We start from the raw sequence: 26,601 nt of genomic DNA, 5'->3' as shown, positions 1-26,601 counted from the left end.
CTGCAGCTCGTGGAGAACCCCATTCTGGAGTGAGTGGTTGCCTGAAGGAGGCTGTGGCCCTGTGGGAAGCCTACACTGAAGGAGGCTTCTGGCAGGACCTGTGGAGAGAGGAGCCCACGCTGGAGCAGGTTAGCTGGCAGGACTTGTGACCCCATGGGGGACATGAACTGGAGCAGTTCATGGAGACTGTCTCCTGTGAGAAGGACCCCACACTGGATCACGGAAGGAATGTGAGGAGCTCCCCTCTGTGGAGGAAAGAGTGTCAATGTGTGATGAACTGACTGCAACTCCCATTCCCTGTCCCCTTGTGCTGCTGGGGGGAAGGAAGTAGAGAAAATTGGGAGTACAGTTGAGCCTGAAAAGAAGGGAGGAGTGGGGGTAGGTGTTTTTAAGATTTTGCTTTATTTCTCATTATCCTACTCTGGTTTGATTAGTAATAAATTAGTTCTCCCCAAGTCAAGTGTTTTGCCGTTGATGGTAATTGGTGGGTGATCTTTCCCTGTCCTTTTCTTCACTCATGAACCTTTCACTGTATTTTGTCTCTCCGGTCCTGTTGAGGAATGACTTTCCCAGGTAGTACCTGGTGTCCAGCCAGGGTCAACCCACCACAGTCACAGTTTAGGATGGACAATTCTGGTCTCCTCTGAATTCCCCTTGGGAAGTCTGTCCTGCTTTGTACCATAATTCTGTTCTCTCCCAATGCTGCATAAATTTTTGTTTAGTATTTAATGGTACTTTGATTACACAAAGTGAAGCAAAGCTGTGTAGAAGAGACTGATCATGCAGCTGTGACAGCCTAGATTGGGGTGAACCTCAAGGCAACAGTTGAAATTTTTAGTGTGATGAGAGAAGAAATGCTGGCTGCTTATGCAGGCTGGTATTATTCATCTAGCCTGCCCTTATGCTGTCAACAATGGTGGGAAATTTCTTTTAGAATTTTTTGAATGTACCAGTAGAAGAACGGGTGCAGTAGAGGCAGTACACACGATTACTTGGTTTTCATCTCAATTTGACAAGGTCTTTTCACAAACTGCCTTTACAGGAACTATATATATTTATAGGTGATAGGGGAGGCATTCCTGTGCATCAGAAACCTGAATGGGACAAAAAGCTTGAGTTTTCTTAATGACTTGGAAAAACAGAGGAGAAAGAGAAAGAGGAGGCAGTGCATGCAGTCAGCACAAAGTTGTTTAGGGTTACTAAGACAAGAAATAATCAGCAAGGAATTTAATTAAGCTAGAGGAACTGGCAATGTTGTGAAGATGCTATCAGTGTTAATAAACTGAAATATGACACGCTGTACAGAGTAGCTTGAGCTGCTTGTTTGCTTTAGGTTGTGGTTTTCATTCATCTGTAAAACAAAAAACACTGGGCAGTTCTGTAATCAGTATTAATGAAATTTCAGTAGCAGTAACTTCTTAAAAGGGAAATGGTGTGGGTGAGGACAAGATGGCAAATGCATTGCAATGCTGTTACATCAATGAGTGCTGAGGCTCTCTCTGACTATGTATTTGGTAATGGCTGCTCTGTCTCAAAAGCAAATACCAGGGCAAGAGCTTGGTGGAGAAATTAATTGAATGTGGAAAATCTTACAGGAGGAAAAATTGAAAAAAAGATGTCAGAAGATAAGAAAAATGGTGATCCATTCACACAAAATATTGAAAATTATAGGGCAGATAGTTTATGGCCTTCTCTTGTAATACAGGAGTTTGTAGAGAAGTTTGACATTTGGGTGTATAACCTAAATGACCTCAGATTCAAAGATGATACTTAACTTTTTAAATTTGATTTTTATTTTCTCATTCCAAAGGGCAATATCAGCAGGTAAATGTTCCTGAAGACCAAGCAGACAAGTTGCTCCTTGCAAGCTGGGATCTTCCCAAAGCAGTTCTGGAGAAATACCACAGCCTGGGAGTAGTGCAGATGTTTGAATGGCAAGCAGAATGCCTGATGCTTGGACAAGTTCTGGAGGGAAGGAACCTTGTTTACTCAGGTATGCAAACATCTGACAAAACCAGTGCCCCCCTAACTTTTCCACTGCCATTTACAAGGACTTACTGGTGCTGAGACATTTGGATCTGATAGGTAGAAAGGTCAAGATCTTCTTCTGGAGACATCTTAAGATCTGTCCCATTTCTGTACCTCAAACTTGACTTAATGATCTCCTTTCCAGATGTGAAGAGAGACTTTTTGCCCCATTTTCTCTGTTAAATTTCCTTTGGAAGTTGATAATTATTAGGAGTCAGCTAATGGTGACTCTTTTTTATTACGCTGTCAGCTAGGAACTGAATGATAACAACAATTGAAGATATACATACTTCTGAGAATATTATTTGCTATTAGTTTTTTTTTCAGTCCATTTATCATTTTTCATCACATATTGTGTGTGGGGTGTGTGTGCAGAAGGGGAAGTAATGCAAAAGGAGAAGGAGGACTGGTGGACTAGAAATCTGTAGGAAATGACAGTTGGTTGTCTACCCTTCATGGGAAAAAGGTTCTAGAGCAGCACTGAGAGGATGCAGAACTTGGAAGAGAGGTGGGTGATTTTAGTCTTCTTGACTCTTTATAGGGGTGACTTCAAATGTGGTTGTGGGTGAGAGACATCAACTGAAGAGTCCCACACCAAGTTCTCCAGTAACTGCTTTCTGTGCTAGATTTGTGATGCTTTTGGATTTATTTTTTAACTTTAATTCATCCCCCCCCCCTTTTATTTTTCAAGCTCCTACCAGTGCTGGAAAGACTCTGGTTGCAGAATTGCTTATTTTGAAGCGAGTCCTGGAGACTCGTAAGAAAGCTCTTCTTATCCTTCCCTTTGTCTCTGTGGCCAAGGAGAAGAAATGTTACCTGCAGGTAAGTAGCATTCAAGGAGGGTAAATTTATGGCTAGTAGTTGTTTGGTCATGTTTTTTAAACAGAAATGCAAAAGCATGGATTTTGGGGGAAAAAAAATTGTTGAGTTTTTTCAAAAATAGGTTGTAGATAATTTAAAATTTGCTCTAAGCTGGAGATAAAAAAATGAAACCTTTAGCCAAAAAATTAAACTTAGAAAAATTTTACAGGGTCAATTAAAACATTTAATTTCAGCTTTGACTTTTAAAACATTGTTACTTACATTTATTCACCAGTTTGATAATATACACAATTTAAATGAAATTTCTAATGAAAAATCATGTTAGGAAAAGTACAAAGGGAAGGTGTAAATGCGATCTTAAAGATAAAAGTGTATTTTAGCCTTCCTTGGTGTAATCCACCACAATTTTGTGCATTTGATTTCACTTTGACTTTGCTTTTTTTTTTTTCTGCCAGAATATGATGTCTTGGCTTCCTCACCCCAGCTATTTAAAAAATAAAATTACAGTGGGAACACTCTTCAAGACATAAATGACATAAATATTTTTTCTTGAAAGACTTCCATATCAAACATTGTTGCCATTAGGTAATGACAATGACTAAAACCAAATCCAAACCCAGCAGGCATTTTGTTGTAGTTTCTAGCAGTTAAGACAGTTTGGTTGTTCATTAACTCAGGTATCTTAATTTTACAAATTGCTAGGAAATCCTACAAACTAAGTGCAAAAGCTACTTTGAAGTGCTTGATAATGGAGACACGTTTTTGCTTTAATCTTGTAAAACTGGAGGACTATCAGTACTCTGTTCTGCTACTCCTGGCATGAGGTTTGGCCATAGCTGCACATGCTTGAACTCAAAGGGTGACCTACCTGTGAGTGCAAATATTTGTATCTTTTGTTAATGCTGTGTGGGATATGTCAAAGTTTTGGCACTGCAGTAAGGAGACCTGGAAGAGAAGAAGTTACTGTTTCTTGGCTTTCAGTGTGAGATGTGTCATCACTGTGTTTGGAGTTCCATTTTGGCTTTTGCCCAGGATTTCTCAAGAGGAAGGTGTCTTTTTACATAAGCCACTGATATTATAAACTGTTGCACTGTGTGTTCCCTAACATTTTTGATATTAGATCTTCTTGTACATAGCAGGGGTCCTTATCTTTTACTCAGTTATGTACACTGTCTTGTAATGTGTGCTCTGTGGCCTCTGTTTTGGAAATAAAAAACGACAGTGGGGGTAAGAAGTGTCACTAACTGGCCGAGATACGGCTTTAATCCGATTAGTTGGCATTAAAAGTACTAGAAATTGTAGATGTGGAGTGCAGGCCTTTATGTGATTCCAGCAGGCATTGGTCAGAAGTTCAGAGTTGTAACCTTGGCATGATGTTCTTTATCCTTGGAAAACAGGCCCTGTTTCAGGAGGTGGATGTGAGAGTTGAAGGCTACATGGGAAGCATGGCTCCTGCTGGACGTTTCTCTGCTCTGGATGTTGCTGTCTGCACCATTGAGAAGGCCAATGGACTAATCAATAGGCTCATAGAAGAAAACAAAATGGATTCACTGGGTAAAATACTACTGCTTGACCATTGTGGGGTTTACACATTCTGAGTGAATGTGAAATCATGGGATACTTCAAATTTTCTGAGTTCTGTATGTGACAGACATACCATATAGGAATATGCAGCAATTTTCTTCTTCCAGAGCACCTCTAATTTGGATTTAGGAGGACAGGCAGCACTGTAGCTCAGCAGCTGGAATGAGTAGGTAGAAGCTGCAGGCTTTAGTTTGTCTCAAATGGATGGCAAGCTGCATTTAGCAGTGATTCCCATTGCTTGGAACTGTTCTCTAATTAATAAAACTGAATTAAAGTTCTGAGATATATTTGAGTTCAGGAATGTGTTATGTTCATTTGTTTTAGACAGAGATTGTGGAATCTAAGATCTGTCTTCATTTAGCTTGAGGAAGAGAAGGAATTACATTCTGTGCTCATCTGGATCCAGATAAGCAGAATGAATACATAGTGCTCCTCTGGGTAGGCATTTTGACTGGGAGGGCTGTGCCATTCATTTCTGTCTTGTTTGCTCAAAAACCCTCTGTCCTTGTAACATTGGCTTCTGGGTCACTGTGGCCCTGATTGCCACTAGATAATGAAAGCATTCATTAAGTATTGGGGATAAGATAAAAGCTGAAGAAGCCCAATGTTTCCATGTACACTCGAGAGAGACGTGCTTTCCTAATCCAGTCAGAAGTTTGTTATTCTCTTTTTTTTCTCTGCTCCACAAAGCTATACCCAGTTATGTTTTACACAGTAATCCTTCCCATCTTCACTCTGTAACATAGCTGGGTGCTATTTTAAGAATATAAAAATAGATGAGGATCGAACTGCTCTGAGACCTCCACCTTTGAAACTGCTGTTCTGTGTGCATCTGGTATCATCATATTCTGCTGCATTGTGTACCAGAAGAGCTTTTTAGAGAGAAAATGGGAAATAAAACCTTATAGGTTTTTCACAGTGTGAGATCATGGGATAACACATTCACACCTGGATCTATAGGGGCTGAATCACCATGAATGCTTTAGAGACTGCCAGTGGGCTGGAAGATGAGTGGGTGACTGTTGTGCAGCATTTTAAACTCATTCAAATGAAGGCTCCTGCAGTCCAGCTCAATTCTTGAATGTATATCTTCATCCCTTCACTTGGAAGAAAACCTGTTATTTATTTCAATATATGGCTACTTGGTTGAAGGTTTTTTTGCCTGTTTAAGCTAGGGTTAGTGTGATCCTATGTCATCACACTGTACAAGCTGTACTGCCCCCACAAGGACGACAGTGGGGTCAGGATGAGCAACGTTCTGTTGGCTTGTGTGCCTTGGAAGCATACTCAGAATATTAAAATGTATTATTTAATGATAAAATCTTTCAGAAGCTAGAGATAGACCAAATCCCTGTGGTTGGAACCTCCATTTCATCCCTACATGTTGTTGTACTTTCAAAGATTAATGTATTGAGAGGAGTCATTTAAATATAAGCAGCCAAGGGACTACAAGATTTGAATTTGGAGATGTGTTCTCAATACCAATTTCTCCTTAAAGCATCATGTTTTTCTATCACCATTTGAAAATACTTGCGCAGCAAACCTCCATTTCCCTTATGCCCAAACATGGCCGTGTAACAGAAATAGGGTAAAATGCTTATTTTTTTCTTTATGTGCTTCTCTGGCATTAATTTTAAAATTAAATTTGACTTTAAAAAGTCATCGTTATGTAGGAAATGGACAAGTTTTCTGTTTGGAGGTAAATTTTCATAGAAGCTGTAAAACATGGGTATATTGAACTGAAAATGCCAGTTTAGCTGTCACCCAAAGGAAGCTTGTCTGAAACTGCAAGATTGTACCTTGTCTTCTAATTAATTCTAAATTTAGACCAGTTGGTAACAAGGGTGTTTTATCTTTTGAGATGAGTTATTGGGAGATGACTGCAATCCTGGCTGGATTCCATCTCAGGCTTGAGCTGTTCCTTTTACTGATGTCAACCCCATGCTGATAGCTCACGTTGCCTTTGGAAATCGTTGAGAAAACTCAAATCCTCTGCCTGCCAGAGCTCTCTTTGCTGCTTGAAGCAGTTAAAAGCAATGTTGTGTTGCTAATTATTATAAAAGGTGTCAGTTTAGAACATCCAGGTACACGGGAGATGATATTCCTCTTGTTCAGCCTCTTGACACTGATGCTAAAGAAATTTTTAGGAAAATGATTAGAGAAGAATCTGCTGCTTTCTCATTGTGTCAGCTGGGAATGGATTTGTAATGTGCTGTTGTGATATTTGTTTCTTAATTTAAACTTGAAATTAAAATGTTACTAGTTGAATTATATTAAAAAAACAAATCAAGTCCTTCCTGCTTTTCATTCAAAACTTTTTAGTTTTAAACAGGATGGGAATTAAAACAACCTAGTTATTCTACAGTAAACATGTCTGGTATCTCTCAGGTACTTTCTAGTAGGTTTTTTTCTGCTGTCTTCTAGGGATACGCCTAATTTGCAGACAGAAACAGCAGACTCAGTGTAGCCTCATTTTCAGTACCTATGTGGTATGATGAAGGTTTGAAGTGACTTGCATGGATTTTACTTTGGTAGGTATCTGATTAAACTGTCCTGTCTCAGCTGTGGAAGAATTCAGGCAGATTGTTGTATGGGGAAGCAGGAAGAAGCTTTTTCTGGTAGCTGAGCAAATATGTATTTGGTGACCAATGAACTGCCATTATTTACAAGTGAGCACAGAATAGAGGAAGTAGAGGAAGACAGAGGAGCTGGATGGGTGGGAGTTTGTAAAAGAGGCTGATGAAGCAGTGCAGCACTCTTTTCTAACTTAAGTGGCTTGAAAGAGAAGGAGGGAGAAAACAGACGGAGAGAGAAGGAACATATGTAGGAAGGAGAGAAAAAAAAAAGAGAAGGAAAAATAGCATTGAGACAGATAATGTAAGGTCACATTTGCCCTTAAGCTCCTGCTATTTTAGCCGTACCAGAAAGATATTACATAGCTGCACCAGGGAGGAAAAAAATTCTACAGCAGCAGAGTTAATGAAGTGTGGTGTCCTCTGTGCCCTGCTTTTTTTTGTTTAACCTTCCTTTATCCTACTCCATCTCCCTGGGACCCTGTCAGCTGTCCAGAAAGGGTACATGCTGCTGCTAGGATGTGTGCAGGAGGTGCACTGGGTGCCTGAGTAGTAGTGGCTCTGTGTTTTCTCCTCAGGGAACACTCTAGTCTGGTCTGTTGTCTCCAGTTGCTGATATTCAGAAGCCTTTGTAGACATTAGTCTTTTAGATATTTCTACACCTTAAAAATTTGATGGAGGTGGTTAATAGATTAAAATGTCATTTGCAGGAGGTAGGAGGGCAACAAAACTGTCACAGAAGGATTTTTTTTTCATTAGAAAGCCAAAGCTAAATAGTAGAGCTTGTTCAGGTTTGGTTAATGAAGAGCAATTTAATAGGAAGCAAACTCTGCCAGTGTAATTACATCTGCTCTTGTTTTTTTCTGACACAATTGCATTACAAAAAAAATGATGTTTTTAACTAAGACAGTGATGTCAACAAAATTTTTTACTAGCTCATCTGGGTGCTGGAATTTTCCTTTCCAGATACTCTGAAGCCTGAGGGTTTTTACTTGCAAGGAGGTTACAGTATATATGCTGCAATACTGTTTTGTGTGGTGTCTAAACTAACAACTCAACCTATTTATTTTTATTATTTAAAAGCTGATTGTGTGTATGTGTGGTTGTGGTGGGTATGAAATGCCATGACATCAGTCATGATTTGTCTCTCCCAGTGACAGAAGGAAGCCATCGTGGTGTTGGTAAGCATAGATGGATTTGTGAATATAAATTTCAGTTCATCATGTGGAATGGGAAAGGATCGAGGCTATTTGCTCTTAGTTTCGAGGTTTGTCAGATATGACCTGAGTGCTGTTCTTTATCAGGAGTGGTGGTTGTGGATGAGTTGCACATGCTGGGAGACTCTCACCGAGGATATCTGCTGGAACTCCTCCTGACCAAAGTGAGATATGTTACAGAGAAGGTAGCAAAAAGGTGAGTAGACTGAGATGTTTGTCTTTTAATGCTAAATAATTGATGACTCTAAATATTTGTTCTCTGTGTGAATGGAAACTTGGGTTAGCTCCAAGGTTTTTATGAGAGCCATGACCTAGACTATTTTGTTTATTAAGATCTCATCACAGCACTTTTCAGGAGCCTTGTATTGTAGTTGAACCCTCTTTTCCACATAGTTTTCAGTTTGTGTGCTACCATGGGATTTATCCTCTCAGGAAAAGAAGTAAGGCTGAAGCTTTCATTTACTTCTTTAGCCTTTTTTTTTTTTTTTAACTTTGGATTTTTTTTAAAAACAGTTTTGCTAGCAGATTTGCCCTGCCTAATTTTTCAGTGCTTCATGGAGTGGTGTAATTATCCTACTGGAATGCTCTGGTGTGATGGAAGAGTGGGCAGACTGTTAACTTGTGCATGGTGAATTGATCAGAAGGCTTAGGGGATATGTCAGCAGTCTGCTTGGTTAGCACTGCTCAGGGTGAGCTCTGCTTTTGCTTATAACATGTGATAGCCTAGTGGTTGCATGTTTTTTTGTCTTTAGCAGAATTAATTTGACTGTGGGGAAAAGATAAGATGTTTGAGAAGACCTCTAGAAGCTTTTAAGAATACAGTATCTAGAGCCTCAGCACCAAACTGTCCAGCCTCTCCATAGTGCCCAAATGCAGAAAAAAGGAAATGGAGGAGGTGGAGTAACCTTCTTAATCTTTATTGGTGGTGCTGAGAGAAGAGTCAAAATCAACTGTTTCCTTAGCTCAAAAAGTCAAATTTTGCCAGTTTTCTCTGCTGCTTCTTGTCTTGAGTCGTAGCAGTGCTGGGCTCAGCAGAGACCATCTATTTAGTGCTGGGGGAGCTGCTATTTCTGCACTGTCTCTCCACTGGACATTTCACCCAATATTGCCCACCATGATTTCCAGGAGCCAGCAGTGTTCTTGGTCTAATGACATCTGACTTCTCATATTCTCCCCATAAATCCTGGAAGCCAGTACACTTTAGAGAAGTGTGAGTGACTTTGCCACTCCTTTTCTCTTGGTTTATCAGGTAGCTGTAGCACAGGTGCAGGCTCACTCTCTGCTTTACTCCCTTGCATTGAGGAAGCAGGAAGGAGAAAACACTTGCCAGGGGAAAAAACTACAGGTGCATCAAGGAATGTTCCTGGGAAGACACAGTGTCTTAGCCTTCACTCAGCAGGCATGCTAGGACCCAGATTCTCTATCTCTCTGCCAGGATCAAGGTGACAGTGGTACCCTGTACCACTTCCTGACAGGAAGGAAGCGGCAGCTAATATGATTTTGGAATCCACTGGATTCCTGGAGCTGAAGAGCACATTTTCTCTCAAATGTCCTTCTAAGTCTGTGTTTTGGGTTATTTTTTTCCCCTCTGTGATTTAATGAGCTTATATAAAGTCTTTGAACACTGTCCAGTCTGGCCAGTTATCAGAGTGATCAGTGCCTGTCCCACTGAAGTACAAGCTGTGTCTTCACAGCAAGAAAATGTTCTCAAATGGCCACTGCCTGTGTGGGTGTCCATGCTTCTCCACGAGGCTTTTCCAGACTCAGCCAAAATTCTGCAGCAGATTTTTCTCCTCCTTAGTCACATAATGTGCTGTAGAGCTAGAACTTTTCTTAAGCCTTAGAGGTTGATAGTTGCCTTAAGGAGGAAAAGGTCCAGAGTTGCTGCAGGGACAAAAATCTGTAACCTTGATGGTGAAGCTGTATTAGCAAATGCTAAAAGAGTTTGGATAACAGAGAGTATGCCTCTCCTCAATGTCCTTATTTCTGTCTCATCAGTGACTGGCCTTTTATACTCAGCTTCTGGATAATCTTGTTTTCTCTGTCTTGTCTTTGCCAGGATTACCAGGGTCTTCTAAGAAGATTCAGGTTATTTCTGAGCTCATAGTGATTTGTCAGATCTTTTTGTTTTTTAAAGTCTCGATTTGTGGCTCAGTGCAATGCAAATGAGTACTTTTCAAACACAAGCTTAGAAGCATAAAAAAACCCTATTGTGTGGATGTAAAAGCCTGAATTAGAATCTAAATTTGGGTATCTAAATTAACAGTTTGTGTTGTCAGGTTTGTTAGGAGTCCATTACTTCTCACTGTCTTTAGTAAAAGCTGCTGTTCAGCATTTTAGGAACAGAAGCTACTTGCTTCTTTGCTGTTCTTAGGGTTTTGGTTCTCAGATCTAGGAAGACATTAGTCTCATATTATTTGTCCTGAAATGGAAGCAAATAGAAGTGTTTTAATTAAGGTATTTAAGCTTAGAAAGATTGCAGTGGAGATTGAGCCATTCCTTTATTTCCACGTTTTTGTTAGTGGCAAGGAACTAGTTGATCTTTGTATTTCTTTTCAGTCTCTGCAAATATGCAGTCAATTTATAGCTGTTGGCAACCTAAAAAAGGTAAAGGTTTAGGTTCAAATTGATTAAAAGCTGAATTATCTTGTTATCAGTGCATAACCTGACCTGTTTTCTAAGAGTAGCATATGGCTTCTTTCTTTGTCAAGAAGTTGAAAAATTAGCTTTGCACTTGAGAGGCTGGAAGGAATTAGATTGAACTGGTTTTATCTGAATTCCATTTTCCAGAACAGTAGCTTGTGTTGTCACTAACTTGCATTTTCTTTTAACCACTTCCAGACACACAAAGAGCACCAGTCCTGGTTTTGGTGGGATACAGATAGTAGGCATGAGTGCTACCCTCCCTAACCTGGGGCTCGTGGCCTCATGGTTAGATGCAGAGCTCTACTGTACAGATTTCCGCCCTGTGCCCCTCAAGGAGTGGGTGAAAATTGGCAGCAACATATATGACTCCTCCATGAATTTAGTGCGAGAATTCCAGCCCAAGCTGCAAGTGAAGGTAACAAAACTCTGAGCAGTGCCTTTGAAATAATGCCTTTCATAGTGCTAAAGTTAAAGAGACAGCTCCTGGTTAAAATAGATGACATTCACAACTTTGTTGTTTACTTCATAGATTCATGCTCAAACTGAGAATAAAATTGGTATTTTTGTCTTCTCCTGCCTTAAACAAAAAAACCCCAAAATACAGACTCAGGAAGGTATTGAAGATTCTTGAATCTGACTTGTAGACAATGTTGAATTTGCAGTTATGTTGTTTCTGAGTACTTGACAGGTATAAAGAGTTTGAGTCTCCCTTTACCCACAACTCTATCTTGTGTCTGGAATCTACTTCCTTTTCACAAATACAGGTAAGTATTTCCTGCTTAGGCCAAGGAATTTGCACTCATAATTGGGAGAAAGTATTTGTATTAAAATCTGGTATTGAACCTGCTTATGTTAAACTGCTAAATGATCTAATTTTGACACTGATTAGAAGGCAGATCTCCATTACAATTCTTCTGAATCTGTTTTCAGTGGTTAGTCCTTTTGCATGCTTGAAAAGGATACAGAAAGTTAGGGGTAACATACTATGATGATTTCAAAGAACCAGATGGGTACAAGTGGGAAGTTTGAGCTCTCTACTTGTAGGTCCTTTCCTGTGGAGTCTTTGAAGGGTAAATTCTCTCTCCAGTTGATTTAACTGCTCTGTATAATACTAGTGTAGTAGTTGGGCAGTATGGGCTGAATGGCAGGAATATTTTGGAAAGTTTTGCACTCCATTCTTGCTGTGCACAGACATTCTCTTGTCAGCAGCATGGTGTCACAGCAAAGAAAAAGTATCCTGGAAACAAAAGGAAATGTTTTTCACTAGAGCATTTGTTTTATGTGGTCATATTCAGAAGGTGATGTTGCATTTGGATATTTTTGAGACAGCTGCTTTGGATAGTTACTAAATTAAGCAAGAGAAAGAACTAAACTAGGCTTATGACTCGATGGTTTAAAGGAGTTGGCTTATTTTATAAGACTGGGGAATCTCGGTCTTGAAATCTATCACTGGACCTTCAGACTTCTGTGCCTCAGACTGGACCAATAAAAGGGAACTTGATGGCTTCACCACTTCAGCTGGATTTGGCTGATTCCTGGTGGAGAAATTCCTGCCATTGCTCCCCTGTTTTCATTTGCATGTTAGTGCTTTTTATTTCTTGCTGTACGCCTACATTTTTCTCTTCCTCCTTTGGCCTGCTTGCTGCAAGAGAATCTGGCATAACCAAGCATAACAGATCAATTGCAGGGACTTTCTAAAGATCTTAAAACCAAAAAAGCAAGCTGTAAACAGCAGGTTTTTGCATGAACATCTATATAAGTATCCCTAAAAGCCTTCCACTGTGCTCCGAACACCTGCAGTCTTTGGTCAGCAGTGCTTGTTGAGTGCCTCTTACTGGGGATGCTTAGACTGCTACATGCCACACTTTTAGTTCAGACATCCAAGTTAACAAATGTTCCCTAGTTTAAGTAGAGGGGCTTTCCTTCGGGGCTCTTCCCCTCCACTGTTAGCCATGATGTGGAGGTTGCAGTGATTTATTTGTGCACTGTGTGGCATTCATTCAGAAAGAGATTTCTGAAAGCAAGATGTAAAACATTGCATGTATTCATGGGTAGGTCTAGAACTGCCCTCAACAACGTTGTCATACTAGTGCTTGGACTTCATTAAGCAAGACAGAAACTGAGATAACAGTCCTCCATATTCTATGTTTTCTTCTCTTTCTGCTGGAAGTAGAAGGTTCCTACTGGGATACAGAAGAAGGACAGCATTTACAGACCTCATTCAATCTGAGAGTGCACTGAAAATATTTTATCTCAATTCAGGGAGACGAAGACCATATTGTGAGCCTGTGTTATGAGACTGTTTGTGGTGGCCATTCAGTCCTGCTCTTCTGTCCATCCAAGAGCTGGTGTGAGAAGCTGGCAGATATCATTGCCAGGGAGTTCTATGGTTTGCAACAAACTGAGGGTAAGAGAAAAGTACTTAATAGAAGACTAAAGTATGCACAGTGTCTTTAATGAAAATTAATTTTAGTAGGAACTATAAAAATACTTTCTTTCTCAAGGTTCTGCAAAAAACTCAGCCCTTGCCCCAGTTGTTGTGAACAGAGAAGGGATTGATGAGGTCCTGGATCAGTTAAAGCGTTCGATTTCAGGCCTGGACTCTGTGCTCCAGCGTACTTTGCCATGGGGAGTGGCATTTCATCATGCAGGTATTCCTGAATATCTTGGTCTTGAATTCAGTAATGGTTAAGTCATATGGGTTCTTTTTCTTGCAGGTATCAGCAATTTACCAGTTGCTTTTTTAAGCATTTTGTAGCTTATAATTAAATAAGCTTTAAGAATCCCACAGTTACAGGCAAATTTGAAATTCGTGTTTTGTGGCTGAAGACTTTAATTCACAAATTGTTTTGCTACATCTTCTCTGTGTTGTGTTGGTGTCCTACGGTGACATTATGATGCTTGTATCCCCAGTCACGTGTTCTGTTTATGCTGGATGTTATGTTCTGTGCCTTCAAGACTGGCTCTGAAAAGCAAAGTTTTGTTTTGTTTTCATCCTGCTCACTCCCCCACAGTCGGCGGGACACAGACGGGGCAGTCCATAGTGCTGCTTTTGCTCTTTGCTCTTGCTTTCGCTCTTGCTCTTTGCTCTTGCTTTTGCTTTTGCTCTTTGCTCTTGCTTTCGCTTTTGCTCTTGCTCTTTGCTCTTGCTTTCGCTTTTGCTCTTGCTCTTTGCTGTTGCTTTTGCTTTTGCTCTTGCTTCTGCTTTGCTGTTGCTTTCACTTTTGCTCTTGCTTTTGCTTGTTTTAGTTAGTTTAGCTAGGCAGTCTGAATTTTCCCTGGACTGTCTTTCTTTCCCTTTTCTTGGAACTACTCGAGTCTGCTCTGGACTGGGACCTGGGAAACACTGAGAGTTTTCACTTTGTGGCTGCAGCAGCCATTCCCAGCTCCGGAGGGACTGATAACAGAGCGACCCAAGAGAGACTTTCTGAATTTGTCATCTTTTTCAGAGCGGTGAGGGAGTTTTGTCATCTTGTGTTGTTCATTTTGTGTGCTGGGGGGTGCTGTGCTTGTTAAATAAACAGGTTTTTTCCACCTCTCTCCCAGGAATCCTTCCCAAACCGGTTGGGTGGAGGGGCCGAGTGGGTTTGCTTTCTGGAGGGACCCTCTTTTGGAGGCTTTCTCCCAAATTTGCCCTAAACCAGGACAGTTGGATAACAGCAACTTCTAGAATACAACTTGCCTGATCCTTTCTTTGTGAAATGGCTGAAAACTTCAATGATTTGCAGCTCCAGCATTTTCAAGTTGTTCCTAAAGCTGCCAGAGTATTTCAGAGAAATTTTCCTCAGTTTAATATTGAAATAAATTAGTAAATAGAGGCAGTATAACAATAAAAATAAAAATGAAAGGAGCATGTGTTGTGAATACTTCTGCTTGGATTTTTTATTTCTTACTTAGGTAGGTAATAGAGCATGTCATCTGTTGATTCACGGAAAGAATCAACTGACTGGGAGAGAAAACAGTAGCTATGGCATTGATTATGTAGGAGGAATAATTCCAAATGCTTATGGAATCTGTATTTCTTATAAAATTGGCCTGGAGCCCTGAAGGTAATGTAGAAAGATGCATACTAGATATGTAATGAAAATAATGAAGCAATCCAGGGTCAGGATGGCAGATGAGTAAATCCTATTTCCCTACTGTTTTCTCATTTTTTATTTTATTTCTTCATATATTTACTTGCATTGCTTGTAAATATGGAGTAAGTAGTTCATCTTGCCACAATGTGTACAAGCACCTTAGGAAAGCTAGTATATCACTGTCAGTTGAATAATAAAAACTTAATGGTGAAATTCTGCTTCACTTACTGGTCAGAAGTTCACTGAAGTAGTGCTGCAAGTCTGGTTCCTAACGCTGACTGGTGAATGTTCATTACGTCTGCTCTTCCCTTGCCGGCCAGCAATATTTTCAGCTCTTCCATTCAGTCTCACCATCACAAGGGTCACTAAAAGCCACGTCTCCCCAGGTCTGACTTTCGACGAGCGGGACATCATTGAGGGAGCCTTTCGGCAGGGCCTGATCCGAGTGCTGGCCGCCACCTCCACGCTGTCCTCGGGAGTGAACCTGCCCGCGCGCCGCGTCATCATCCGCACGCCCACCTTCGGGGGCAGGCTGCTGGACATCCTCACCTACAAGCAGATGGCTGGAAGGGCTGGCAGGAAAGGGGTGGACACAGAGGGTAAGCAGAGTCTTTATTGACATTCTGTCGGAGCGGTGTTAACCTGATTAAATCCAGGGCGGCACTTGGCAATTAGGGACTGATCATGATGAATTCCTTTTGCAGGCTGTATGATTAGGTTAATCAAGATGAATTTGTTTGGTATTAATTTGTTTGGTATTAATGGAGTAAAAGTTGTAATTCCCAGGGGATTGTTTCACTGACTGAGACTGACTTTGGTATTTATACGTAAGTTACTTCAGGAACAGGCTATTTTTGCCTTTGAATTCTTGTTAGCTTCTAAGGCTGTGTTGTTCATTTGCCTTAATTCTGTGATCCATGGTCAGCTGACTAAAGTGTTTAGAGTTTCACTGAGAAAATTTGCGGTAAACTCTCATCAGATGGGCCTAAAATGTAAGAAATGCATGTAAAGTCTACAACCCTAATTTGACAAACTTCTGTTGTCTGAAATTATGATTTAGATTTATTAAACTTAACCATCAGTTTTATAGATCTTGAAAATAGTAATGAGACAGAGACAGGGAAATATGAACAGTAGTTTACAATAATATGATAATATGGCACCTTCTTGCATACAGTGGCACTGCTTGATGTTCAACAAAAAAATCCTGCCTGTTATTTTAATTTGCAATGAAAATTTATCTTTGTGGATGATTGCAAAAAGCCACATTATGCAGGTATAAACACAGTAGAAAAGAAGAAGTTCAACAGATGTGGGAAGTGGGATTTGCCCTCCTGATTGTTTGATTGGTGCTTGCTGGAGCCCTATGTAAGCAGACTGTTCTTACATTTAGCTTTCTATTTTTGCCTGAGTAGCATAGCAACAGAGCATTTTGCGACCTATATCTCTGAGAGCTCTCCCTGTGCGTTCAAGGAAAGGGCAGCTGCAGGCTGGATTTTGAAATTTTCCAGACTTTCTCATTTGACTGTAGCAGGCAGGTGTAAAATTACATTATTCCTTGAAGTTTCTTCTTTTTCTCCTTCAAGTTACAATAATTAGTACCCTTTTTGACAGTTCTGATGTGACAGTTCTGATGTGTAAGCAGTTGATTTTATGCTGATGAGCTTCATGAATGTACCATTTTTTTCCACTCCACAGAATCTTTTGGATGAGAACATAAAGCTATGTTGCCAGCTGCTACTCTGTCACAGAGTAGGGAGACTGGAAGACAGCAACTTCAGCTGGAAAAAGTGCCTTATGTGGATATGAAATTTAGCTGACAGACAAAAGATAAATGCTGTTGGGTTGAATTCCTCCTCCTCTCCCAACATTGTAGTTTTGGATTGTCTTACATTTTGGTTTTTTAATTTATTTTTCTTGATTTGATGGAAACTTAAAAATATAATTTTGGAGAGTGAAATGTGTTTCTTTTTGCATTCATCAAAAGTACTGTTTTCCCAAGGAGAAATAGGTAAAGCTGAACAAAGCCTAGGATTTTGTAGGGCCTTTGTTGGTTTTAATGGAGTTTTATGCCTAGATATTGAGAGTCTTCTGGTGTTTGTCTATCTGATGCTAACCTGGACCTCCCCTAGTATCTGAAATGTTCAATAATGGATATTGGAACAGCTCAGTTCCTTTTTTTAAAATTTATTGTTTACTATATTGCAATTATTAGCTTTGAATTATCAGTGGCATCTTGGGAAAGAATATCCCCCAAGTCTTGTAAAACTGTCAGATAATGTAGAGCTAAGTGGATACCCATCTTCTGTTAGATTTTCTTTTAGATGCATCACTCTGAAAGAGTCAAAGGGAAGTTTTCAGGGGAAATTTCAGGTCACATCAGAACCCAAATACAAAATGAATAGATGTTCTTTACTGCTAAAATAAAAATAAGCTTTTCTTTCACGAAACAGTGCTTCACAGGCAGTTTATCTTAACTACTTCCCAGTTCTGTCAAAAGTATGTGATCAACTGATATCAACATTTTCACCTGGCAGGATTAAAAAAATCAAAGAGACATCCTCTGAACATCATTTCATTCTGTAGTTAATATATGTAATTATGTTTAAGCTGTATTTCGTTACTCGCCTACACTGCATTTATTTATTCTGTTCATTAAATTTAAGTGCAGTTGTGTTTTCATTACCTCTGGATTTGCTAATTACTGTAGCATTTCCACAGCTACAGTTTTATCCTAAGTTAACATTCCTAGGATCATACTAAGATACCCACTACCAAAATTACCTTGTGTCTAGACTACATGCATTTAAATCTTAACAAGTTATCATAAATCTGTCATGATATTTAATGTACAGCTAATCCAACACTGGTGTTCTTCTCTTAGTCAAAGGCATATGTGTCCTACCCTGTTCATTTATCCTGTGCCAGATGACAAAGCTTGCAACTAGCTAAGGTCTTCAGTGATCCAGTTTCTTCTTAATAGCTTTGTGGATAAAAATATCCTTTATGTGGCCACTGTGTTTTCCATGGTTAAACTGTACTGATACACGGAAAAACTCCACGACTTGTAAAAGTTGTGAAGTAGGTGTGTATTTATTCAGCGCTGAGGCGTGTGGGGGATAACTCCTCCAAAGACATGCGTGCTTTCCTAAGAATTTAACCTTCTCTTTGTTCCCTGAGAGGTTACATGTGCATCAAGTTTTGCAGTACACCATGTATATTCATTTCCTAGCCCTGCCCAGCCCTGCTTGGTATTCTGATTAATAATAAGAGCAGTGCTGTGGTGGTCATCTGGTGGTTGCATGGGAGGAAGCAAATGAGCTTTCCAATGTCTTCCTCAGGGTGGGCTTCTCACCTTGTCTTCTTGCACGTGCTCCCTGCTCTCTTGGTCACAGTTCAAACCACAAGGCTGGTCTAGGCTTTTCTGGGGGTCCGAGGAGCCTTTCTTATCTCAACAGCCTTGTAAGTCTGGCACTCTTTCCCTCCTGCTTTGGGACACAGTTCCTTCCTTATCAAAATATCCTTGCATTTTCTCATCTCGTCTTCGCAAGCACAGCAAATGTTAAACAATACACATGATTAAACAGCTATCCTTAATCAATCACCTTTTAGTTTCTAACTCCCTTGCCTCAGTACTATGATCTCATTAAAGGAATTTACCCATTATTTTCATTTTTCTTTCATGGCTCTGGGATGGTTTTATCTCCCACAGAGTTTCAGTAGTTGGAGATTAACTGAGCAATGTCTGACAGAGAATTTTAAGGTAGGATATATTGAGATGTACTTTCATCCCAATATATCCTACCTTAATGGATATATTATGCAGGATATTTACATGTATGTGTATATAAATGCATATATGAAAGTTCAGAGGATGCATAATTACTTAGATTAGTAATTTTGGATTTCTGAATTAGTTATTTCTGGAGTGAAAGCTGGTTGACTTAATACAAACTGTCAAAATACTGTGCAGCTTTTATGTTTTCTTCTTACTTTCAAAATTTTTTTCAGTTTATTAATGTAATGAAAATCTCAAATTGATGCTACTGTATATTATAATTCCAGTCAAGTCCAGAACAAGAAGCAAGAGTGGTTCAGCAGCAAAGCAGATGAACAGAGAGGCTGTGGAATCTCCTTAGATGACTTGACAAGACCCAGATTAGCCTAATGAAACTTTGAAGCTGGCTCTGCCTTAGTTCTGATGTATTGTGCATCTTTGCAGTTCTTACATAGCAATTCATATGCACTGTTTAAGGTTGCACTTTTTTTTCTCTTCTTTTGTTACTCAAAAAGCTTTTTTGAAAACACTTACAGTTTTCCATTCCAATAATATGTCCTTGGTGAGCTGTGTGCAGCTGTTATAGTGCTAAAATGCAGTACCAAAGTAATTGGTTTTGTGTTTGTTTTGTTTTTCTTCTCCAATAGGTGAGAGCATTTTAGTCTGCAAGCCCTCAGAGAGATCAAAAGGTGCTGCTCTACTTCAGGGATCTCTCAAGCCTGTTTGCAGCTGTTTGCTCAGAAGAGAAGGGGAAGGTGTTGCTTCTAGCATGAAAAGAGCAATACTCGAGGTACGGGACACTGAGGGATTAGAACTGTGCTTGGACCCTTGTAGGATGGTTTCTTCTGTGACACCACCAAATGTTTTCTGTGCACTTCTTTTTCATGTGTTTCCTCCTTTGTCAAGTCAGTCATTTATTTGGCTCTGCTTGCTTCAGTATTCAGCATTTTGTCTAGGATGTTTCTCTGCTTGCTGCAGATTGGGACACTAAAAGAAGCTTTGCTATTGTGTTTAGATGTACTCAAGCAGCAGGCAGAACTAAGTGTGATTCTTAAACTTAAGGTATGACCTGACACTGTTAACTGGAGGATGTTTGTAAATTACTGATCCTAGAGGCTTTGTAGGCTGAATTGGGCCATAATGACATTTGTGGAACTTTGTAGGATCTCTTATTTACCCCCTCAATTTACCTACCTCTTCTGCGCAAGAACGATAGAAATTTTGTGAATACATTTTGGTGAGCAAGCAGGGGTGGCACCCAATTTGCTTCCTCCTCTGTAGGGTTCCTATAGGAGTAAAAAGGACCAAAAGGATTTCATTTCACATAGGTGAGCTTATGTCCTATTCCAAAGCTGATTTTGGGCTTGAACTTGGATTAGATACAAGACTCTTTAAATAGAAAATGTTTGCTATACTTTTACTGTCTTTTAAAAACTTTTGTGATGCTTAGAATTCGGTTGTACTTCCATAGATTTTGAATTTTAGCAGACCAGTGGAATTTCTAAATGTATTTTTCTGCATAAGAGCTATCTAAAAGAAGGGGGTTCCTTTAAAGCAAACCCAAAATCCAAGATGAACAAAATCACTCTCAATCAAGAAAACAATGGTGGGGTATAACATTCATATTTATTAAGAGAAACCTTCTGTATGCTGAGGAGCCTTACAAGAACTCCACTTTCATGGTTTGCTTTTTGAATTCACAAAATTGCAGTTTGTGTTCTAACATACTTTAATATTTCACAGTGTTGGCTAAGAAAAATGCCTCAGGCTAGTCTCAAATCTAAATTGCTGCTGTGTGTATGTTCACTTTCAAAATAAGATTTTGTTAATCATTCTTTTCCATAGCTTAGTCTTTTTATTTCTGCCCAAGATGACTGACTTCTTGCTAAGAAAGTCTTTAAAAATTATTTGTTGCTTTGCCTCATATTCCCCTCTCTGGGAAAATGGTTCTTTAAAATTGAGATGATGGATCACTCTCTCTGATTCTCTGATCTGATGTTCTGTCCTACTGCATCTCTGGCAATATGAACAGGTATTTTTCTTCAACAGATCATAGTGGGGGGAGTAGCCAACACTCCAGAGGACGTGCAGACCTATGCCTCTTGCACTCTGCTTGCATCCAGCTTGAAAGAAAGCGAGTGGGAAAATAGCAAAGAGCAAGACAAAGCACAGGCTGGACCTATCGAGGCTTGTGTGGCATGGCTGCTGGAAAATGAATTCATTCAGGTTGTGGACTCTGGCAATGATGTGAAAGGTAAAGTTGGTGTTCCTCCTAGTGATTGCAGTTTTGATTTGCTAACTGAGTAGATGTTCAATGTAAATTAATAGTAAGGACTTCTCTGCATTTTTTATATTTTATTTTAAAGAATTGTGTAACAAGTATATTCTAGCTTTCTGGAAGGTATCTTTACACCTGTTTATCATATTTTGCATGCACATGTTCTTGGAAGGCACATCACATCAATTGCACATCACCTCTAAGACAGATGCATCCTAGTCTAAAAAATTACCAAAATATATTTAAACAAAGCAAACTTTTACCACAGGATTGGTGCATATTAACTGCAGCATGTGATTTTTGTCTTTAGAAAGAGAAAAAGGCTAGTTTAGACATAGGCAAGGCTAAACCTGTTGCTGTTTCTGTTTTTCTGTCTTCAGAATGGAGACATACACTATTTCTTATTGAAAAAGCAGCTGTGAAAATTTAGAAGTCTCTCAAATGCAGCATAACCTGAAAATTATTATAAACTTGCACCTAAATGTTTCTCTATGTAATATATATTTTTTTTTAACAGCAAAGGTTTATCACCCAACACATCTTGGCTCAGCTACTCTTTCCTCTTCTCTTTCACCAATTGAAGCCATGGAAATCTTTGCTGACCTGCAGCGAGCTATGAAAAGCTTTGTTCTGGAGAATGATCTGCATATTGTCTATTTGGTAGGTTCCTGTTCTGTGTCTTGTATTTTCCACTACCAAAACTAAGGGGAGACAGCACAATGCAAAGTTCTTGGCAGCTCCATGAACATAGGTTTGAGTTTTTCTGTGCTTTGCTTAGTTTATCCTTCATGAAGAAAAGTTTCTAAATGGAAGGTTCTTCAGAATGAGTGTGTTGCCATAACGTCTATTGTGCAGACAGGTGCTGTGTGCCATTTAACCCCATTTTTGTCACCCTTGACTTACTAAGATTTCAGAACTTGATAACTTGTGAGCATAAAATATTTGTAGATTTTCTGAGGCACTTGAAATTGATGAAACAAATTGGTTTTTGGATGTGTGTTTGGGATCAGCAGGCTCAATTTCATATTACTTTTGGAGGCACAGGAAAATGTTGGGCTTTTAGTATCTATTTTGCTTCCAAAAAGCCTCAGAGAACCACACCACTTCCTTTCTATGGGTGGGACTTTCTTTGATTCAGTTACAGTGAAATTCATCCCTGATTTATTTTATTTGCCTGGTGATGCTGCCAGGGCTAAAGGAAGGAGTGTGATAAATCTTATAAGGGAAAAGTGTCCTAGAGTGTGTCAAGATTTATGAGCACATAGACCTGAAAAGCTAAGCACTGCTGTTTAAGACCCTGGGAGAGGAAGCCATGAACTTGTGAAGATTATTGAGGAAACCAGATGGAGTTACACTGAGCTACTTGGGATTCACGGCTGCCAGAGGCCCATCATGCAATCATCAGCTGAAATCTGTCAGTCAGCTTTAGCCTTCTTTAAGAATAAGGTGTATTGTCTTTACCAGGATGATAAATCAAAGGCAGAGTTTGGGAGTCTTGTCTGCATAGAAAGTTCACTTCAAGAGGAATGTGCTTGCAGTTACAAAGCTTGTTGGGCTGGGAGGCAGGGGCAGGCAGGAATCTGAGGGTACCTATCTCTGCTTGGTGGCTTCAATAGCCCAGTTATGGGCTAATACAGCTAGATTTTTTTTGGCTCTGCTGCTGTCCCATATGTACTCATATCTCTGTTTTAGAGGACCACATTATATTTTGTTCTATTTCTGCCAGGTAAAGTGAACTCCTTTGTGTTATGCACCAGTGAATGTTTTCCCTGTTTGCATGTCCAAAGCAGAAAAAAAAGGGTGAAATTTGTTCCTGTTCTGGGGTAGAGGCAGTGATGGCATAATGTTTTTTATGCTGTACTTTTTAATTGCAGCAGCTTGTCTAAGGTTATTTTAAATCATACACTGTTGAACAAAATGTTCTTGAGATTCTCTTCTGTTAAGCTACTCTAAAACACTTTCCTGCAAGTCTGTTCTTTTTCAAGGCCAAAGGTTCATTTCATTTTGTTACTTTTTTATTTTTTTTAAGTATTGTTCTTCATGTGTTCCTTATGAGCTACAGGGAGTTTATCTGCTAAAATACTTTTTAATTCTTTTAAGCTTGCATCCTTTACATGTACAAATATTAGACTGAATTCCAAGCCCTTGTATTTTAGGGAAGTTGATTAAAACAAATAAGAATTTGCTAGACTAGGAAAATAGATTTCTTTAAAGAAAAAAAACCAAATCACAACAAAAGCCCAATAAACAACAAAAGATAAACCCCCATCTTAATAACTGTTGTTCTTCTCAGCAGATGAAGAAGCATGGATGATTTACAACCACATAGGCATCTAGTACTCTGTGCCATTTAACATTTGTGCCAAGCAACTCTTAGTTCTTTCAAAATAATTAATCTTGCTTTATATCGATAAAGGTATGAAGACATTTTGTCTCCTCACAGAGGATCTGACTCTGTGCTGACTAAACATTAACAGAATTGGTTTTATGTCTAAAAAACATTTAAAAAAAGTTCTGGAGGGCTTTTTGTTAGTGTTAATAAAAGTGGAGATTTTTTTGAACTCCAGGTAAATGAAAGCTTCAGCAAGTTCTCGCAAGTTCTGTGTCCTTCCTGCTTTATCAGTTTCTGTGGCAGTGGTTAGTGTGGTTACTCATGGTTTTAAAATGTTGATAGATGTCTGTAAATTTTGTTTAAAAAAGAATAAAATTTCATTTTCTTAAAGGACATTGAAGAGACAGCTTAAAAATTGTGTAGTGGCTTGGATTTAAAGAATAATCTGACAAAGATTCTAAATGGTTTAATCATTGGAGTACCCATATGAGTCAGATCTCATCAGTACAAGTATTAAAGAAACTGGATTAGAAGAGCTTTTACTTTCTTCATGGTCCACGCCTGTGACTCAGTGCCGTTACGTCGTGCGTAGGATGCTCTAGCCACATTCCCTAGGCTGTAGTTTTGTTTACCCAAAACTCTGTTTAGTTCTGTTTATTTCTCTAAAACAGTTTTTTGCATTGTGTTATTTTCTTTAGGTCACCCCAGTGTATGAGGAGTGGACCACCATTGATTGGTACCAGTTTTTCTGCCTGTGGGAGAAGCTGCCAGCCTCAATGAAACGTGTGGCTGAGCTGGTGGGGATCGAAGAAGGCTTTCTAGCTCGCTCTGTCAAGGGCAAAATCACAGCTAAAACAGAGAAACAGCACAGACAAATGGCCATCCACAAAAGGTAGCCACAGAATGTGGGTGTGAAAGTGCAGAGATCAGAGGCTATAACATCTGTAATGCACAGGCTCTGTGTCTGTTTTCAGGAACTGGCTCTTTTTCTGAGTGAATTGATAGGTCAGAGAACCTGGACCTGGTCTGCTCTGGTCTGAGAACACTGGAGGCACAAGATGTTTGTGCTGATGTGTTTGGAAGCCATCCTCTCTGTTTCTTTTGTGTGCTATAGTGTAGACCTGTTCTGTCCTATGTATCACAGCACATTTTGCCATGTACAGTCATGTGCCCCAGATGACAATTTTATTTCTTCTTGTACTTTGTCGACAGGTTTTTCACCAGCCTTGCCCTTCTGGATTTAATCAGTGAGGTTCCTTTACAAGATATGACCAAGAAATATGGCTGTAGTCGTGGTCAGCTTCAATCCTTGCAGCAATCTGCTGCCACTTATGCAGGCAAGTTGTCTGAGCAAATACCCCAGGAGTCTTAGGGTACTCTGTTTTTTTTTTTTTTTTTTTGTCCTTCCAGATTTGGGGCAAAGATAGCCACAGTGTGGTACTGACAGCAAACAGCCTTGTGAAACCACTTATGGATTTACAGCTTAACCTGTGGTTGCCCCTGCTGTGGAACCAGAGTGTGCAGTGGGAAGGGGGCCAGCTGAGGGGAATCAAGCAGTGTGCAGTGTGCTGAGGTCTGTGGAAATCAGCTGTGTGCTGTGCAGGAATGTAGCTTGTTCAATACTAAGTATAGAAATTAGTGCAAGTCCCTTCTAAAGCTTTGCTCTATGAGGAAAGAATACCTTTCGGCACTGAGTAAAGTTTGGAGCCTCTAAGATGGGACATGGCTTTCTTCTGAATGTAAAATTAATTGGTCAGAAGGTGGGAGGTTACAGTTTTCAGAACAGAGTGAGTGGCTTCTTGGTCATTTATCAGCAGATCACAGGAGGTCAGACAGCCACTACCTTTAACTTCCCTAAGAAAGCTGAGTGGGAGTAGAAGTAACAGCCCACCAGTGACCAAGATATTTTTTTTCTGTTGCCTAAATCCTTCCTTACTCCATAAGTGGGTTTTCATTTTTTAAGACAGTTTTAGCTCGACTTGCAAAACCCTCTGTGTGGGCTGCAGCATGAGTCAAAGCCCCAAAATGAAAAGGTCACGCCAACTGATGTAGAATAGTTTAATTTAATTCTGGTAATATAAATAACTTTTTTTAAACTTCTTAGTATAAATAACTTTGTAGCAGTTTCATAATTCTGTATTTCCAGTGTTAATAGTTTTCACAGGAGTAATCTGGGAAATAAAATTAACTATTGATATGACATAGAGTTAAGAGATATGACAAAAGTTGTATTCAATAATCACTGTAAAATTAGTGAAGGATGCCATGTCTTTCAGTGGTTTTCATTGCCTGTAGATGCAATCTGTGAATAAGAAACTGTCTTTTCTGTGCTCTTTTCCTTCTTCCATGCACTGGGGGCTGCAGTTGTAACCTCTATCATAGGATTTGCTGCCTCCTATGATGCTCTCAGTAACTGAAATCCTGCAGGCCAAGGTCTGCTTTTATGGATGTCAGTGCTGGGTTTCCTCAAAAATCTGTGGCTTCCCTTAATGACTGTCATCACTACTTTCTCCTTTGCCTTTTTTTTTTCCCAGTGTGATTCTTTCATAGGACTCTTGTTTCAGGATATGCATGTGCTTCAAACTTTCAATATTAGCATCTTTGAAAAAAACCAGTGTCATTCAGAATTTCTGCCTCACTGATTAACTAGCTAATTGCAGATTGAGTTCTGCAAGACTAGCTCCTACTCATAGTTGTAATAAACATGAGTTAGTTTTTGTAAATAATGGAAGGTGAGAAATGTAAAGTGAGTGCTGAATCAGATTGGGAGGTGGGGAGTGAATCCAGCTTAGTAGAACTGGAGCTGGAGTTCAGACATTAATGTAACTTTTGTGTTCCAGGAATGATAACAGTTTTCTGTAATCGACTGGGCTGGCACAACATGGAGATGCTGCTCTCTCAGTTCCAGAGCAGGCTGACTTTTGGGGTGCACAGGGAGCTGTGTGACCTGGTGCGGGTGTCTCTGCTCAATGCCCAGCGTGCCAGGACACTTTACAGCGCTGGCTTTGTCACCGTGGCTGACCTCGCTAAAGCCAGTCCTGATGACGTGGCAGCTGCTCTGAAGAGCTCAGTACCATTTAAAAGGTGAGAAATCAGTAAGTCCAGAAGTCAGGTAAAGGTGTTTGTAAGGTGAAGGGTTACAGGATGGAACCTGCAATAAAATGTGGCAACCCTTCGGAACTTTGTGTCAAATATTAATTAGACATAACTTGTAGGTTATGTCTCTCCGACTGATCACAGTCATTCCACGATTATTCTGAAATT

General features: G+C 39.7%; 1 protein-coding gene across 1 annotated transcript in view; it reads left to right on the top strand.

Moving 5' to 3' along the window:
- Nucleotides 1-26,601, top strand: part of POLQ (DNA polymerase theta) — a 53,280-nt gene that overhangs the window by 1,872 nt on the left and 24,807 nt on the right. Inside the window, exons 2-15 of the mRNA XM_059838099.1 lie at nt 1,811-1,993; nt 2,720-2,850; nt 4,248-4,404; nt 8,312-8,420; nt 11,066-11,285; nt 13,133-13,277; nt 13,375-13,521; nt 15,336-15,548; nt 19,375-19,517; nt 20,777-20,981; nt 21,523-21,665; nt 24,036-24,229; nt 24,550-24,674; nt 26,178-26,421. Coding sequence (XP_059694082.1) covers nt 1,811-1,993; nt 2,720-2,850; nt 4,248-4,404; nt 8,312-8,420; nt 11,066-11,285; nt 13,133-13,277; nt 13,375-13,521; nt 15,336-15,548; nt 19,375-19,517; nt 20,777-20,981; nt 21,523-21,665; nt 24,036-24,229; nt 24,550-24,674; nt 26,178-26,421 — 2,359 coding nt within the window. The remainder of the gene's footprint in view (nt 1-1,810; nt 1,994-2,719; nt 2,851-4,247; nt 4,405-8,311; nt 8,421-11,065; nt 11,286-13,132; nt 13,278-13,374; nt 13,522-15,335; nt 15,549-19,374; nt 19,518-20,776; nt 20,982-21,522; nt 21,666-24,035; nt 24,230-24,549; nt 24,675-26,177; nt 26,422-26,601) is intronic.

The sequence above is a fragment of the Haemorhous mexicanus genome, chromosome 2 (genome assembly GCF_027477595.1).
Source record: "Haemorhous mexicanus isolate bHaeMex1 chromosome 2, bHaeMex1.pri, whole genome shotgun sequence".
Taxonomy (NCBI): domain Eukaryota; kingdom Metazoa; phylum Chordata; class Aves; order Passeriformes; family Fringillidae; genus Haemorhous; species Haemorhous mexicanus.
The sequence above is the reverse complement of the archived record's forward strand: the minus strand, read 5'-3'. Positions and strand labels throughout refer to the sequence as shown.